A 16679-nucleotide genomic window follows, 5' to 3' on the forward strand; every position below is an offset into this window, starting at 1 on the left:
GCGATACAGTTTTAAAAGCGAGTGGCAGGTCGTGTCGTCGGTTCATTTGTGTCGTCATCGTGCAAAACCTAATAAGGTTTTTACCATCACTGCTAACCTCAATCAAATGAACACATTTTGACAGTTCAGCAGTACTGTTTGTAAACATAGATGTTTTTGTTTGTCTGTTGACAAATTGAATGAGACCATTTACGATCCATATCACCTAAATAGAGTTTTAACACATTTGTTCCCGATTGGATACGGTTTGTTTTTGAGTCACTAGTTGCAAAGTGTAAAGAAGATTGTTTGAGATGTGTTCTTCGATTTTTGTTTAAGCTTGTTTAGATGAATTCTTGTTCATTTGTGACGTCACGATAAAAAATGTAATACTTAATTTCGTGAGAAAATTACAAACACAATAAAATCGCCCTATCTCTTCACCAGTGTTAATTCTACATCGTAACTAGCGCTGAAAACTATACCTATTTATCGATATTTGTACCGATTCTTGTACTCGGTACAGAAATACAGATATGCTCTCTTAAAATACCGATAATTTGAAAATACCGATAATTTCATACAGATAAGCGGTCCTTACACGAGAATTATTAATGTCATTTTTATTAATTACTAAAGTAATGACATTTCAAATTTGTATGGAGAATTCATCATTATTGCCCTTACACGTTCATTAAAAATGACATTACTTTTTAGAAATGACACTTTTAATGCTCGTGTAAGGGCCGCTATAAATACCGACTTTCGGTTTCGGTTTTCGGTTCCATAAGCGACTCTTACACGAGAATTTAATGTTATTTTTAATGATCACTAAATATTGATATTCCAAATTTGCATGGAGAACTCGTCATTACTGCACCTTACACGTTCATTAAAATGACATTATTTTTAGCAATGACACTTTTAATGATATTGTAAGGCCCGCTGTAGGGTAATACCAAAGATAAATAATTAAGACATGTATGTGCATATAAATATTTTTGATGTGGTTCGTTCCCGGTACCTTCTGAAATGACCGCACTCACCGCTTGGTGGAGCGCGAGATTAATTGCATTGTTATCATTTCAACCAAAGTGTGCCATAAAATCTCAATATATACAAATGAGCTACCGAATCGAAAGGGTTCTCACGGTTTGACATTTGCGTTATGAATGTATGATGGGAACTCAGCAGTGCAACCAATTTACCACCATTGGTGCCAGTTTCACGGAGGACCGTAGATGTGCGCCAAAAAAAAATCGTGACTGTCAGGTCTGGAAATTCGTTTGTGGTAATACTAGGTGAAGCGACCTATTTTTTGATTGATATTGCACAGATTAATTTTTCCCCCAAATACCATTTTATGAAATAATAGTTGGCAGCTCTGATCATGACAGAAAGTTCTCTCTCTATTTTAAAGATTACTCAGGCGAGATGACGCAGGCGATAATTTCTCTTCAAAATGCGTTGTTTATTTGCATCTACTGCCATCACGCTCTTTCCCAAGAAACACCTATATTATAATGTCTTTTCTAGCATGATTGGAAGAGTGCTCATTCTAGAGAGACGAAACGAATTTTTTTTCTCTTTTTTTCACACTTTTGTATTTATACCTACAGCTCTGTTAGAGGGGAAGAGCTTTTTCAGTTTTCATTTTTCAATCGAGAAACGCGAACGATCAGAAAATGCAAATGGCGTATGGCAGGAATACGTAGTGATTTTCAGTGCTGGCAAAGTTTTCTTGCTTTAGTATGTTCTACGCGATGTATTAGCGGGAAATTTGATCGTGCTTCAAAAGTTAAAGTGCTTAGGGTTTTCGAAATACTGGAGTATTAAACCGAAGTACGTATTTTCATGTGTAAAACTTGTCGCCTTTTGCAGCAAACTGTTTCTATGAATCAAGTGAAAAAAAATTGTGGACGCTGCGAAAATCGCGGTTGGTGGATGAAATTAGGCTTTTTCGGTTCATCGCGTTAATTTGGAATGAGATCATAACAAACTGTTTAGCGAAATTAAGCGCTATATTGAAAAATAAGCGGCTTCGTTGATCGAAGGGAATAAAATTCGCGCTTTAAAGTCGCGAGCAAGAAACGCGTCCGCTCTCTATACTGTGCTGTTGTCGAGTGAGTATCTTTCGCTTCTGTAGTTTATTAACATTTTTTGGTAGGCAATTCTGCAATAATTTTGTTGCTGAATGTGCAGAAATATGGCCTGAACGCCAACTTACATCTGCTAAATGTACACTACCCAACGGGATCTGTCCGCGGAACAGAAAAATCGTACCACCGAAGTCAGCATTAGAAATGCTCCCCGTATGCGCCACGTACAGGGCGTTCCGTACGGCGATGCGTTCGAAATGTTTCTGTTTAATTTCGATGTCGTAGCGATATCTTTATAATACAACGACAGGAGTCGATGTTAGTGAACTGTGTTGATCTTTATATCAGTGTTGCCATAAGACTTGACATATTTAAAATAAATGCGTCAACATATCGATAGTCCCACGACAATAGTCAGCCTCCAGTCACAACGACATCTTGATTACAAAGATAAACTCAAGATTACGAAGTCCCATATAAATTAAAGAAAAAAACTTGTTCGGTAATCGTGAACCCGAGAACTCAGTAATGGTATACTTTTAGAAGCCCTTTGTTAAAAAGCGTCGATAAACATAGAAATGCGTCGCAAAAATACCATGGTTACGCTACAAAACCAAAAGAAAATAAACAAAAGTTTGCAAGTTTTGCGTAAAAATTTTTTGGATCTGATTGCTTCTAAAGCAGATTAAACCGTCTTAAACGAATTAAATATAAGGCCAGTTGAATATAATAAATTACTTCTACATTCAAATACAAAGAACCGCAGAAAGTGTTGTGAGATTGTTCGATATGTTGCATATTTTAAGATGATTTGTTACTAATATGAAAACAAACATCATCATAGTTACGACGTATAGAGCGACTGAGCGTTTGTTGTTTCGGTTCAACTAATCATTGAACTCCGACTGACGGTGAACCGATTTCATCGAGGGGTCATATTTAAATGGTGTATGAAAAATCATAGACTATTCCATCTTGAGTTTATCTTTGATTGAACTCCGACTGACGGTGAACCGATTTCATCGAGGGGTCATATTTAAATGGTGTATGAAAAATCATAGACTATTCCATCTTGAGTTTATCTTTGTTGATTAGATCAAAATCAAAACTTCAAGATCAGCTGATTTCAACGTAAATAAACAATCAGTAATGCAATTGTTTCACATGGCGAGATAGGCTATCACTGGCCTTAGCCTGTCACGTTAGTGACATAGCAGAGGAAAAAAAAAATTTTCACGGTTAACCTTGTTTATTGTACAAAAATTAGAAAATTTTGACTCGACTTTTTCAAAATAACTTATCGGTTTACCTAAGATACAGCAGATAGTGTTTTGGGACACCTAGTGGTAGTAATTTTCGAGAGTCGCGACGAGGGGGACGACAGATCTGGTTTTTTCAAATAAAATACAAAAAGTCAATGGAAAGTGAAAAAAACTACATCTATCCAAACATCTAGATCGATCCGTTTAAAAGCGTTTCTAACCGTGTAAAAAAAAGTCAAAGAACATGTGATCTCTTAAAAAGTTTCTGTTACTGGTCTTGACATTCACTGAGTGTCAACATTGATTCGTCAGCAGATTGGTAAAATGAAATTAGGGTTAAACAACATTGAAAATTTGTTTTCTTGGTAGCTGGGAGCATGAAGATGGAATATAATAATTTTTGGTTCGAGTTGAATATAGAAACTGTGGAAAATGACGCAGATATTAAACGAGAATGGCCAACATTCCGATAGGACATGGCAGATAATCCGGAGCATACGCTCTCGGTGTGTGGGTTAGCTATGCACCAGAATATAACAAAACTGATTTTACAGGACGATAGTTCACAACTTTCCGAACTGTCTGCATCTGGCATCTTCATGTGACATTTGCAACTTTCAGGTTTCATGGCCTATTACGATACATCATATCTCCATGATTATGTTTTTAACCAGCAAAAATCCATGAAAAGACGATCGATCCATATTCAACCGTTACTATGTGTAGCAAAGAGAAGCAAAGTGTGCATAATCGTATGCAGCGTGAAAAAGTCTAATCGAAGCGAAGTGCTGTTTTTTAGTGTCGTCCCCCTCGAGTCGCGATGAGTATCAAACCGACGACCAAACCATCTCAGTGTTTGGGGCTCAACGTAATCGGTGTACTTTTAAATGGCTGGTGCTAACAAACCGGTGTCATATGTCTGACAAAAGGGTCTAACTGCAAATGACAGTTTCTCTTTGTTTACTTTTTCTTTCGCGATTTAGCGGATTGAATTATTAGACATTTTACTCTTCGCATAACTTTGAAATTAAAACCACGAGCTTTCGATTTATAATGGAAACTCAAAAAATTACAGTAATGGCTCCGGAATAATAAAGAGAAAGTAAGTAAAAATTACAGTAATGGCTCCGGAATAATAAAGAGAAGTGGCTCCGGAATAATAAAGAGAGGCCTAGGCCCTTCTGTCGTGGGACTATCGATATTATGTTTCATGCGAGCATGACATATCCTCATAAAATGAGGCATATGATTGCCGTTTGACGGCTACCAGTGGTTGGGCATGTAGCTCAATCCGATAAAATCTCGATGAACATTAGAATAGGTCCCAAGTGCAAATGACAGTTTCTATTGGTTTACTTTCTCTTTCAATTCTTGCGGTGAATTTCAGTAATTTCCAACAAATTCTACAGTTTGTATCGAAAGTTGATGGTTTTTGCCTTTCTCATATAGAAAGGTTATGCAATCACTGTGAAAACCGACTTTTGAACCGAGGCCCGGAGGGCCGAGTGTCATATACCATTCGACTCAGTTCGTCTCAGTTCGCAAAATCTCTCTCTCTCTCTCTCTCTCTCTCTCTCTCTGTGTGTGTGTGTGTGTGTGTGTGTGTGTGTGTGTGTGTGTGTGTGTGTGTGTGTGTGTGTATGTGTATGTAACGTTTTTTTGCACTAACTTTTCTCGGAGATGGCTGAACCGATTTTCACAAACTTAGATTCAAATGAAAGGTCTTGTGGTCCCATACAAAATTCCTGAATATTATTTGAATCCGACTTCCGGTTCGGGAATTATGGGGTAAAATGTGCAAAAAATTGTGAAAATAAGCGCACTAACTTTTCTCAGAGATGGATGAACCGATTTTCACAATTTCTATGAGAAAAGTTAGAACACATATTTTCTTTTTTTTCACATTTTACCCCATAACTCCGGAACCGGAAGTCGGATCCAAATAATATTTAGGAATTTCGTATTGGACTACAAGACCTTTCATTTGAATCTAAGTTTGTGAAAGTCGGTTCAGCCATCTCCGAGAAAAGTTAGTTCAAAAAAACGTTGCATACGCACATAAAGCACACATACACACACAGAGACATTTTGCGTGCTCGACGAACTGAGTCGAATGGTAAGTGAATGGTAACGACGGTTTTCTCAGTGATTGCATAACCTTTCTATAAGAAAAGCAAAAATGAAGAGTATAAAAAATATTATTTTTCAATTGCGTTTTTTTCTGAATATTATAGCTAAAATAAATAAAATAATATTTCATTATAGCTAAAATAAAAGTTTCATTATAGCTGAATTAAATTATCTTAAGGTAGCGCTTCGCCGTGGTTAGGTGAAGTTCGCTGCCTATCGCGGGGTCTCACGCACTTTACCCGAAATTGCGAGTGAACGAGGAAGAAAACGGAATTTCCAAGAACATGATTCTAGATAATTGATGTTTATATCGATTCGTACATAATTTGAGCCGTTTTTATCGAAAGATTTCGTGCGAGTTGTAAAAATAAATGAGTTTTTCCTTATTCTTTCGCACACTCACAATATCAACAAACAGGAAAGCAAAATGTTTAACAAAACTTGCACGAAATCTCGCGAAAGAAATACTTTCTAACCGATATTTGTCGCCAAATGCATAGTAAAATCATTGATCTACAATCTTATGTTTTTGATTTTTCGTGAGGAAGCATTGAATAGTCTCGCTTCGACCTGACCACGGCGAAGCGCTTCCTTAAAAATGCTTGACAGTTTATGTGAAAAAATAATGTTCCTTAACGAATTGTATTACCAAGGGTTGGTTTGGCAGTTCAAGATCACGATAGTTTTACCTCTTAGATGCATTATAATAATTTACGAATAATACCAGCATATAATCAACAAATAAATTAATACTACCGTAAGCGACTACACTAGTACAAATCACGCTTTTTTTAGAACGGCCAATAAGCTACCTGTCAAGCCACTTTCGAAAGAAATTGCAAGCGAGCTATGAAAGATAGAATATTAAATTTAACAACAGACGAAAGAGAAAACTTTCTTCTGCCGTTTACTATTATGACTTACTCTCAGCGAGTGCCGAGTCATTCGAAATTATTCTTCGAAGTGAATGTTGATGGATGGCTTATTGGCCGTTATAAAAAAAGCGTGAAATGATCTATTAAAATTACGTTATGTATTTTCTGGCACCACTGTTCCCACATTATAAAATTCCACCAATTGCCAGAATGTGCGTTTAGTCTGAATGTGTAACTGGTTTTCTCACTCTCCCTCTGTGTGTGCCCACAAGTCTTTCAAATCGCCTTGTTTTGATTTTTCCACTCTGTCTGCTAGCTTATGTTTGCTCCCTACCAAACCACCCAACGAACAAACTTACCAAACTAAACGAAATGCAAAAAAAAACAAAACCCCGAGACTAGGTTGAAGAAGAACGAACCTTCAGTCGCTCGCGGACTGCCGAAGAGGACAAACAGATTGAAAAGTAGGACTCACGGGAATGGTTACCGGAAGCACCGGTCCATGTGATCAGTCGGCTTCAGATCAGAGATTTTGTTGATATTGTTGTTGTTGCTCAATGCTTTCCGAATGGTTCAAGGAATAGAAACAACAGAACCGACTGCTGGTGGGCGGTGGCAGAGCGCAAAAGAGTATGTTCGGTGAAAATTTCTATGAGCATACTCAACTGATGCAGTTAGATTTGAACGATGGTTCAACCTAGTCGTACTATTCAGTTTGAGATAATTTAATCAATTGATTTAAACCCATACCATACAATAGTTTCATTCAATGAACTAAATATTTTGTGTACAGGAAGTTTTTTCGATTATTCGATAGTTGCATTGACGCTTTGTTCACACTAAAAACGTGTTTTAATATTATCACGTTTATGTGATAGATTCAAATTTTCCGTTCTTGGAAATGGTTGAATTAATTTGTTTTCAATCAAAATCAGTTCGCTTTCCATCTATCTGCTTTACTTGGCCAAAGATTAGAGGTTTACCAACTTCTCTAAATTTGTGTAATGATCAACGTCCAATTTCCATGGTTTAGTGATTTATTCTACAATTATTATGTCACTCGAAGTAAGATCATATTTTTCGAAAAAGGCGTGTGTGTGTTTATTGGGATTCTACACGATTCTACATGATGAAAGCTATCCAACAAGCTATAGATTGTTACAGTCCGTCTTTATTTTAAGGGGAAAGACACCTTGCAAGCGTATACACTCTTACCAGCCGCTACCTAAAATCAACTAAAGTGCATTACCCCAATTTTAGGTAACGGGTGATGAGCTCAAAATTTAGGTAAATTTCTGTTTAGAATGGCAATTCAAGAAAAGTAAGAAATTTTGAACGAAACCTTTTCCATTTTGCTGAGAACTACTAGTAAAAAATGATTTGGTTTCAACTAACACATTTCTATATGGAATTTCTCTCGCAGATTTTGCTTCAAATGAAAGATTTACATATCTTTTATTAAAATTCCAGCGAAATAGAAACCTTTGCTCGATGAAGCCAAGGGCAATAGAAACGGTATGTTGAAAAATTCTTTATTCTTTCGGAAAACTGCTTTTTCACAAAACATGTTCATTTCTTTTTATTTTGTATAGCGCAATCCAATACGGATGCACTGGAGCAGTGTTGTCAAACTTTCTAATATGTAACAACAAATCAAAAACTAAAAAGCAAAGTCCTGGCATTACATTCCTTTTGTGGAATTTGGCCTTTCTGTTTCAACAGACTTCGCAGCCGATTCTTAAGCCCTGTTCGCATTAGGCCGATCCGACCGATCCGAGCTCTCCGGCGTTTACTTTTTCTCTGCTTCGGCTATGGCTGAGCTGCACATGCACACAGCTGCATGTGCAGCTCAGCCATAGCCGAAGCAGAGAACATTCTTTTATGTTCAGAACAGATCTACGACTATTGTTACCTAGAACCTTCACCTTCATTACTTGAAATTTAATTTTGATTGTATCCATTGATATCCATACTACCCATTGTAAGTGCAAGAAGCTGTACTATCTTCATTTTTGTGGTGTGTGGTGTAGATTTATGTTTTACGTATCAAATATGAAGTACGTAATACGCAAATTTCTAACACAGGAAACTTGGTTTACACTTGATCCTTAACGGAGATATCAATATTTTTGTATAAGCAACTTTCCTCCCTATTCCAGTGCACAGTGGTCACCAAAACGCGTTTTTTGTTTTGCACTTCATAGGTTGAACTTGAATACTAATGCTCGCATCAAAATCTTTTTCATATACCAGGTTGCAGAAGTTTTATGAAAATGAACGATATCAGCACAAACAATAAGGAAACAGTTCTTCCGGCCCCGTCCGCCTGGGAACAGCTAACTAATCCCGCTTTGGCCGAGCAACATCAACAGCAACAACAACAGCAGCAACAACAACAACAACAACAACAACTTCAACTACAACAACATCAACCCTCTCCCCAACCGCTTCATCAGCAACATGCAATTCCTCAACACCATCAAATGCATCATGCCCATCATCTGCAAGGGCAATCATCCCCGCATCCATCGTCACAACATCCGCTTACTCCGCAGCAACATCACTCACTTCCGAACCAAACACCTCTGCATCAAGCAATGAGTCCTACGTCCAGCGTGGCACCAATGACTCCAACCAAAACCACTCCGCCGGATGTGTCCCACACACCACAAACTGCACCCGGTCCAAACCAGACTACTGGACCAAGTTACTCCGAAGAACTACTTCCTGAGCTTGTCAATCAGGGTTGGCGCAAATTCTGGTCCAAAAGGGAGGGACGTCCGTATTTTTGGAATAAACTAACCGGTGAGTCTCTTTGGGAGCCCCCGATGCTGAATCGGAGCAATCAACAGTTTGATCCTTTAACGGACCCCCTGGGCATTTGCCACACTGGTCAGAATGGTCCAGTGCCACAACAGAATAATAATGCACTCAAACGAAGAGCCTCGGAAGATGTGCAAAATCATAACCAGCAGCAGCAACAGCATGGAACTGGGGGTCCTCCTCCACTCAAAAAGTATGTCTTGCCTGGTCCATGGGATTTGGAAATTCCTACTAACGTTGTAATGTACGATCGCATTCCAACAATGTATCCACAGCCGAATCCGGAAGTGGAAGCCATGCGTGGTGTTTTAACGGTTCGTCTTTACAAAACCTACGAAGATCTATGTACCAAACGCGAATCTATCAACCCTCCCGCTGGGTCGTTTAATCGCTGGCTGATGGAACGAAAAATAATTGACCGAGGCTACGATCCTATGCTGCCTAGTGTGTGCCAGCCAGAAATCTCACAGCAAATGTACAGAGAAATCATTCGGGATATTCCGATCAAAATCGTAAAACCAAAGTTCACCGGTGATGCACGAAAGCAGCTGTCGCGATACTGTGATGCCGCAAAAAAAATTGTTGAACGACGATCCGCTTCAGTTGAGAGTAAGAAAGTTGTAAAGTGGAACGCAGAGGAAACGTACGAATGGCTGCGGAAGACAGTTGGAGCAAGTTACGAAGATTTTCAAGATAGGTTGACTCATCTGAGACGACAGTGCGAACCGCATATTATCAGCACAGTTAGGAACAGTGTCGAACAGCTTTGTACAAAAATCTATCATTTATCTGCCCAGCACTGTAAAGCGATTCGTGATCGACATAGTCAAATTTTAAAGGAAAATGGTATTCAGGAATTGACACAACCCTTGCAACCACCGTTAATGCGGAAGGTGTGGTGCTATCCGGTTCAGTTTGCCATCCCATCACCTAGAATGCCCCAGATTGATTACAACACCGATCGGGAACACATGACGATTAAATACACGCACGCTTCTCTTTCAGGACCGGATACGCATACCATTAATAGTTCGCATTTGCAGAAATTGGTTAGTATCCGGAATTTCAAAGTTTTGTTAGAATGTTTTATTACATTTGAGATTTATTAATTGCAGGAGCAATTGTATCGGTTCAACTGTTTCGATGACAAAAAATTTGACTTCTTCATCGGGCGGGTGTACTGCATGCTGAAGCGCTATTCTACATTCTTGTGCAATGCCAACTCCAACCAACAGGAACCGGAGTTGACTCAATCGGCACTTCCCGCGATTGTTTTCGAGTGTCTTCATCAACATTTTGGCGTCACGTTCGAGTGCTTTGCCAGCCCGTTAAACTGCTACTTCCGGCAGTATTGTTCGGCATTTGGGGATACGGATTCATACTTCGGTTCGAGGGGTTCATTTCTTGAGTTCAAACCGGTATCCGGTTCGTTTCAGGTCAACCCACCTTACTGTGAGGAGTTAATCGATGCTATGCTACGGCACATCGACCGGTTGCTGACGGATTCGGTGGATCCGTTAAGGTTAGTTCCCGTAATGAGATGTCGTTTCGAATAAATACTTCATCGAATAATTTCATTCCAGTTTTATCGTGTTCCTGCAAGAGTGGAAGGAACCGGCGTTACAATGTCTCTCGAAAATTGAGGATAGTCATTTCAAACGTAAACAAGTTGTAGTAATGGGTATGGAACATGAATACCGCCATGGACTGCAGCACTGTATACCAAAGTAATGTAATTTCTTTTTGGCTTATCGGCTCCCGTGATATCCAACATTTTTGCTCTCTTTACAGATCGGATGTAAATTTTAAAAGCATTCATGGTACAATGGTCGTATGGTTGCAGAATAACGCAGGTTTCCAGCGCTGGGGACCAACAGAGGCTCGTGTGGATGCCCTGCTGGAAGCATTCCGTCCGGGTCGTGAACGAGAACGTGACAAAGTCGTACCTGCAAGTGCCGGCACTCCGGTTTCGGCAAGCAGTCCACCTGAAACTACTGGTATTGCCAACAGTGAACCCGGTTCTACCACACCGAAAACATCGCAAACTCCAACCACTTAGAGCATGTCTTTACTCGATAGTAAAGTAATTTCATGTGTTATAACCAGCAACAGACAAATAGACTAACGTAGATGACAAACTATCAATAATCAACCAGTTTCACCCAGTTTTTCTCCGCACATAAATACATTCTAACAATGATAAAAATCTAGCAAAAATACGGAAAATAGCTTTCAAATTATGACATGAAACGGTAGAGTTTGGCCCATAATCCTTTTCGAAGGAACCAGGACTTTTAACATACATACAGTCAGCTATTGTGCATATTTTAATCAATTGTATAGCGAAATTAAAAAGTGAAATCCTTTTTTGCCTATCACTGAAGAGATGGCAAACAAAACTGTAGTTGTACTATTTGTTGTTGATTCTTTTTAAATTGAGTCGCGTATGGCGCCGTATTATCGTGCGCCGAAGCTGTTAGGGTACTCTCTTCTAACGATACACTAAGTTAGTGCTATGGCTAAGCTAACAGTACATCTATATTCTAGAAAAATTGAGATACGCGTAAAAAACGGTACGGTAAATGAGTAAAATCAAAGTTGAAACAAGCAGATGTTCAGTCCAGAGTATGTAGTTTTCTTTCCGATGGGAAGGAACGATAAAAAAAGTCCTGAATGTTGCAATTTGTTATTTGTTTTCAAAACATTTGTGGAGATTTTTTTTATATTATTTTAAAAACTTTATTTTATATTAAAATGTAAATAAAAGCGTATATTTTTACTATTAACAACGACCAACACAAACGTGTGCGTTGTGGTTGATAATATAAAAATGCGACCAAGTGAACCCTCTATAGAGCTAATTGATTGTAAAACGAAAAGATGTTCGCATATTTCCTTGTTTTCCAACTTCAGGAATTAATTTCTAATGGTTTTTCAATGTAGTATATCTCACTGATACATAATTTGATGTACAAATTGAAATCATAATAATGGGCACATTATTCAAATGTTACGAAAATAAAGGAAAATCTGAAATGTCTCAGTTAAACTTATACCGTTGTGTTTTATTTTTTTCGAAAATTTCTGGTTTTCATAATAATTAATGGGTCACTTTTTATTGATTCGTTACTATTTTCTTCATCGGTAGGCACCAATAAAGGCTGGCAAAAAGCAGTCCCTATCAGTTCAGAGACATTTCTCTCACCCACCTGTATGTACGAGATTCGATGTGGACGCGCGTGAAAACGTAGAATGTCAAATTCGTATTACCGTTTATTTTTTCCCCAAACACGTTTATTTTTTAAGGCAGTTTTCATAAGTTTTTCTTCGCCGTAGTATCACTATTACATAGAATTCTTATCCTAATATAATTCTAATAAAGTATGGTTTGAATTTAATAAAACATATTCCCCTTATTTTTTAAATATCATATTAGGTAATTCGTAATTTATTATTAAATTTACTCAAGAATATTATTTGAACCAAACGATTAACTGCTGTAAATTAAAAAATAAGCTGTTATTTTTATACATTTCATTGATATTTTTATTAACTATTTCAAGTTTGTTTGTATCATTACATCATTTCTATTCAAATTTAGCTTTTTTTGAACTAATGGACCCAGATGGAGTCCGAACTAAGTTACAAAATGGACAATTATTAAATTGTATGGAAGGTCACGACGACAAGCAATAATCACCCTCCTTCTTCTTTACGTCCGTAAACTATACGATGGATGAATACTTTTGAACGAATACACGCAGAGAAATAGAACACATTAGATTCTAATATATTGAGTCTTTAAGTCAACTTCAAACAATGGTTTGAGTCAAATAAAATTATTTTTGAATAAAAATTTAAATCAAATAAAATTTTTTTGAATCAAATTTAGTGTGGCAATGTATATTAGATTCAAATATAAATCCATTAAATTTCAAAATTTTATTGAAACAAATCAACAATTTATTTGATTCAAATACTTGTTACAGCACATTAAATGTATTTGAAACAAATATGTTGTTGGATAGATTCGAATAAAAAATTATGTTGACTCTTGAATTAAACTGAATCAAATATACTGAGTCAAGTCTTCAAATTCATGGGTGTTGATTAAAATTTTTCGTCCTTGAATCAAATGCCAGACATTCACCCTCATTCTTGTTTACGTCCGTATCGGCAGTACGACGAACGGGTACTTTCGAACGAATACGAATAAGCCATTCTTGTTTTCACTCGAATGAATTTGAATGCGACTCGTTTCCCACAAAATATTCAAATATCAGTAAACTTCTTCAAATAAATGCTAAACCTTGATGAAATCAATCCAATTATTGTCATTAAGAAACGCTAGAATGTATGGCAGTTTAACTTCAAACGATACGTGTATTCGAACATCATTCGTACGAACGGAAAGTCCCATTCTCGTTTACGGACGAATAGACGAAATGACGTGGTTTCGATTCGTCAGTTTTATGTTGCGAATCAATCTTCGAAAACATTGAAAAAAGTTTAAGCGATTTCCAACAAATTTATTTTCGAATCGAAAGGTAAATTGTAATCAAATCATAAATTTGTGTTTTGCAGAAAACATTTAGAAAGCATAGCAGTATAGTAAAATGCTGTTTTTTTCTGGCGAGCCTTCGAATATATGCGCGGTTCCAAGTTTTTACGCATCAAATTTTACATCTATTAGGTACTGGAAAATACGCCATGGGCAAATATGCTTTATTCCATGTTAAATGCATGATTTTATCAATGTAATTAAATTGACTATCGAAAACATGACAAAATTGCAATTTGAAAATTTCATTTACGACTTGAATAAAATTGGTCATGAGTACGACATTTATTTATTATGTAGCATTCGTCACTTCCATGATGCTTGGAATCTTCCTAAAAAACTACCTGCGCTGCCGATCCTTCTTTTGCACAGGAGTCGCGTACGTATACGTTCGAGTGAAAACAAGAATGGCTTGTTCGCATTCGTTCGAAAGCATGTGTTCGTCGTATGGTCGATACGGACGTAAGCAAGCATTATGACAAAAGATTTTTAATTACAACTAAAATCTGTACCGGAGCTGATAGTTTAAAGTTGGATGAGCGTTGTTTTTATGCTTGTGCGATGCTTAAAATAGTGATTGATTCGAACGTAAACGGGAATACGAATTTCGAACGTATCGCATACGGCCGTAAACAAGAATGAGGGTGCATATCATTATGAATATATGCAAGAAAGCGAAACATCTTTCAAATATTGTTTCATTGAATCGATTACCTTCAGCCAAATGCATCAATAGCAAATTGATCCACATTCAGCATCAATAATGGCTTGATACCTTCGAAGTGTTTTTTGGAAATGATTCGTGCGTATTTTTCTCAAAACAACTTTCAAACTTTGTGAAATAATTCAAATCGAAAATAAACGCTGTAAAATCACAAAAGTTAATCGTTAACAATGGCGAAAACCACCTGTTTTAGTTGAAAACTTCTAAGCCAGATTTAATGGCATTTTAGTTTTAAACGGTGACACTACACACTTATTTTAAGATTTTCAGTTCGGTAATATTTTTACTGGAAAATTCGTTATTTTTATCAAAATTATCGATTAGTCTGCTGTTCTTAAAAAAATTGACGTATTCAGCATATTTTGTTACTGAAATTCAGCTTTTCAAAAACATGTACTGAAAATTTGGCAATTATCTATCGAACTGTCTTCACTTTGAAATTATTCGGTAAATTTAATAGAAATCGTGCTGATCGAGCAGTAATTTATCAATTTTCAGCGAATTGTTCGAGAAAGAGTACCGAATCAATTTGTAAAACGCAAGCACATAGCACGCCATATGGGTTTTTGTATACTGTGATCGAAGTGAGTTTATAGAAACTACCAGAACATTGGCGATAATTCGAAAGTATAATCCTTCTCGTTGCGCTAAAAGAACAAAGGATGCAGATACAGAAAAAATAAACCCGTTAAACGGTATAATTCAGTGGTTGAAGGTAAATAACTGTATTTTTTGTTTTCTAAATTCCGTCTTGTTAATACCATCACAAAGAACGAATATAATATTAGTGTTAATTAATTACGCTGTTATATCCAGTAGAGGAAGATATTCTGTACTGCTTCGGATTGCTGTGCCAGTGTTTTGAAGTATTCAACTGTAAAAGCCATCCTGCTGATAAACTGTTTTATTTGAACTCTTTATATGGTATTGGAACTCCTACTACAACGGGTGAAAACTTTCGCTGAAGCTATGAGATGAAAGAAACTTAATGTTTTTTAAATCAGAAATAAAACGGACGTAGAGCAATCAGTTGTTCAAGATTTTTTTCCCCGAAATTTCAAATGAAATAATTTAATCATTCAAAAGTAATTTTCTGCTGCACTGAACTGTAAAAATTACTGATTCAATCAGTTGGTTTAACCGCTGGTTCGGTAACTTTTCAACGTAAAACAAATGCTGACTAGACAGCAATATTTACTGAATCCTCATCAACATTTGCTGACCAGTACAGTTAAAAATGACATTTCGAACAAACTTGTTTTACTGAACGTTCGTCAATTAATAAATTACTGAACAGATTACCGTACGTTCAGCTGTGTAAAAGTCGGTAAAATATTGCTGAAGTCGGTGAAGAAAACTAAGTGTGTACACCGGTGTGAAGTTTTTTTTTCTAGTCATTACATTCCTTTTGTGGAATTTGGCCACAGACTTCGCAGCCGATTCTTAGTGTACAGAATCATAGCATGGCTAGTACTATGGATTCTACTGACACTAAGAATCCTTCCAGGTCGATGCTCGAATCGGCTGCGAAGTCTGTTGAAACAAAAAGGAAAAATTCCACAAAAAGAATATAATGCCAAGACTTTGCTTTGCTTCATAAGGCAATATACATAAGTTTTTCTTCGCCGTAGCAATACATTTCGAATATCATATTAGTATGTCGGAATTCATTAGTTAATCTAAATACTGTTTTTATCAAGCGATTTGCTATTTTAAATTATATTAAATAAAAAACATTTATTTTGTACATGATCTTATAACTATTCCAGGTTGCCCGATGCGGTGTCAAGCAATATAGACAGCGTCGCTCCCACTCTAGTGCAGTTCAGAGCAGTCACAACCGATATGACTGTCCAGTTATAGAAATGTCATGACATTTCGAGCTCGCGACATTTTCAAAAACCGTGAACGAAAATAAATGCAGCAGCTACCTATCCAAAATGTACGTACACTATCGCAGAGCGAACGGTGTGGCTTTGACTGCTGTGAGAGAGTGCGACAAAATCGATAGTCCCACGACAAAATGGCCTAACTGCAAATGAGAGCCTCTCTTTGTTTACTTTCTCTTTTAATATTTACGAAGCCATTATTGCAAATTCTCTAAAGTTTCAGTTAGTCAAAAGCACGTTTCACTCAAACCAAATCCAACCGTTTATCGAAAAGACCATACTCAGTGATGAAGACAATGGCTCATTTCTAACAAAAATTGCGGCAAAACACTACGAT

General features: G+C 37.0%; 1 protein-coding gene across 2 annotated transcripts; it reads left to right on the forward strand.

Annotated features, from left to right (window-relative positions):
- The first annotated feature begins 1614 nt into the window (after positions 1 to 1614).
- On the forward strand, positions 1615 to 12221 carry LOC131435759 (mRNA (2'-O-methyladenosine-N(6)-)-methyltransferase). Of its 2 annotated transcripts, none has more exons than XM_058603941.1 (5): positions 1615 to 2102; positions 8599 to 10217; positions 10284 to 10690; positions 10752 to 10895; positions 10960 to 12221. In XM_058603941.1, the coding sequence occupies exons 2-5, from the start codon at positions 8613 to 8615 to the stop codon at positions 11225 to 11227; spliced, it is 2424 nt and encodes an 807-aa protein (XP_058459924.1). In that variant the 5' UTR covers positions 1615 to 2102; positions 8599 to 8612; the 3' UTR covers positions 11228 to 12221. The 2 variants fall into 2 exon arrangements, with proteins under 2 accessions (XP_058459924.1, XP_058459925.1); XM_058603942.1 differs by having other exon boundaries at positions 1615 to 1821.
- The last annotated feature ends 4458 nt before the right edge of the window (positions 12222 to 16679 follow it).

Source organism: Malaya genurostris, chromosome 3 (assembly GCF_030247185.1).
Source record: "Malaya genurostris strain Urasoe2022 chromosome 3, Malgen_1.1, whole genome shotgun sequence".
Classification (NCBI taxonomy): domain Eukaryota; kingdom Metazoa; phylum Arthropoda; class Insecta; order Diptera; family Culicidae; genus Malaya; species Malaya genurostris.

Bases quoted from the DNA above. Each gene is read 5' to 3' on its own strand.
- LOC131435759 (XM_058603941.1), top strand. From the start codon at position 8,613: ATGAAAATGAACGATATCAGCACAAACAATAAGGAAACAGTTCTTCCG. The intron at 10,218-10,283 runs GTTAGTATCCGG...TATTAATTGCAG, and splicing joins GTTCGCATTTGCAGAAATTG to GAGCAATTGTATCGGTTCAA. The intron at 10,691-10,751 runs GTTAGTTCCCGT...ATTTCATTCCAG, and splicing joins GATTCGGTGGATCCGTTAAG to TTTTATCGTGTTCCTGCAAG.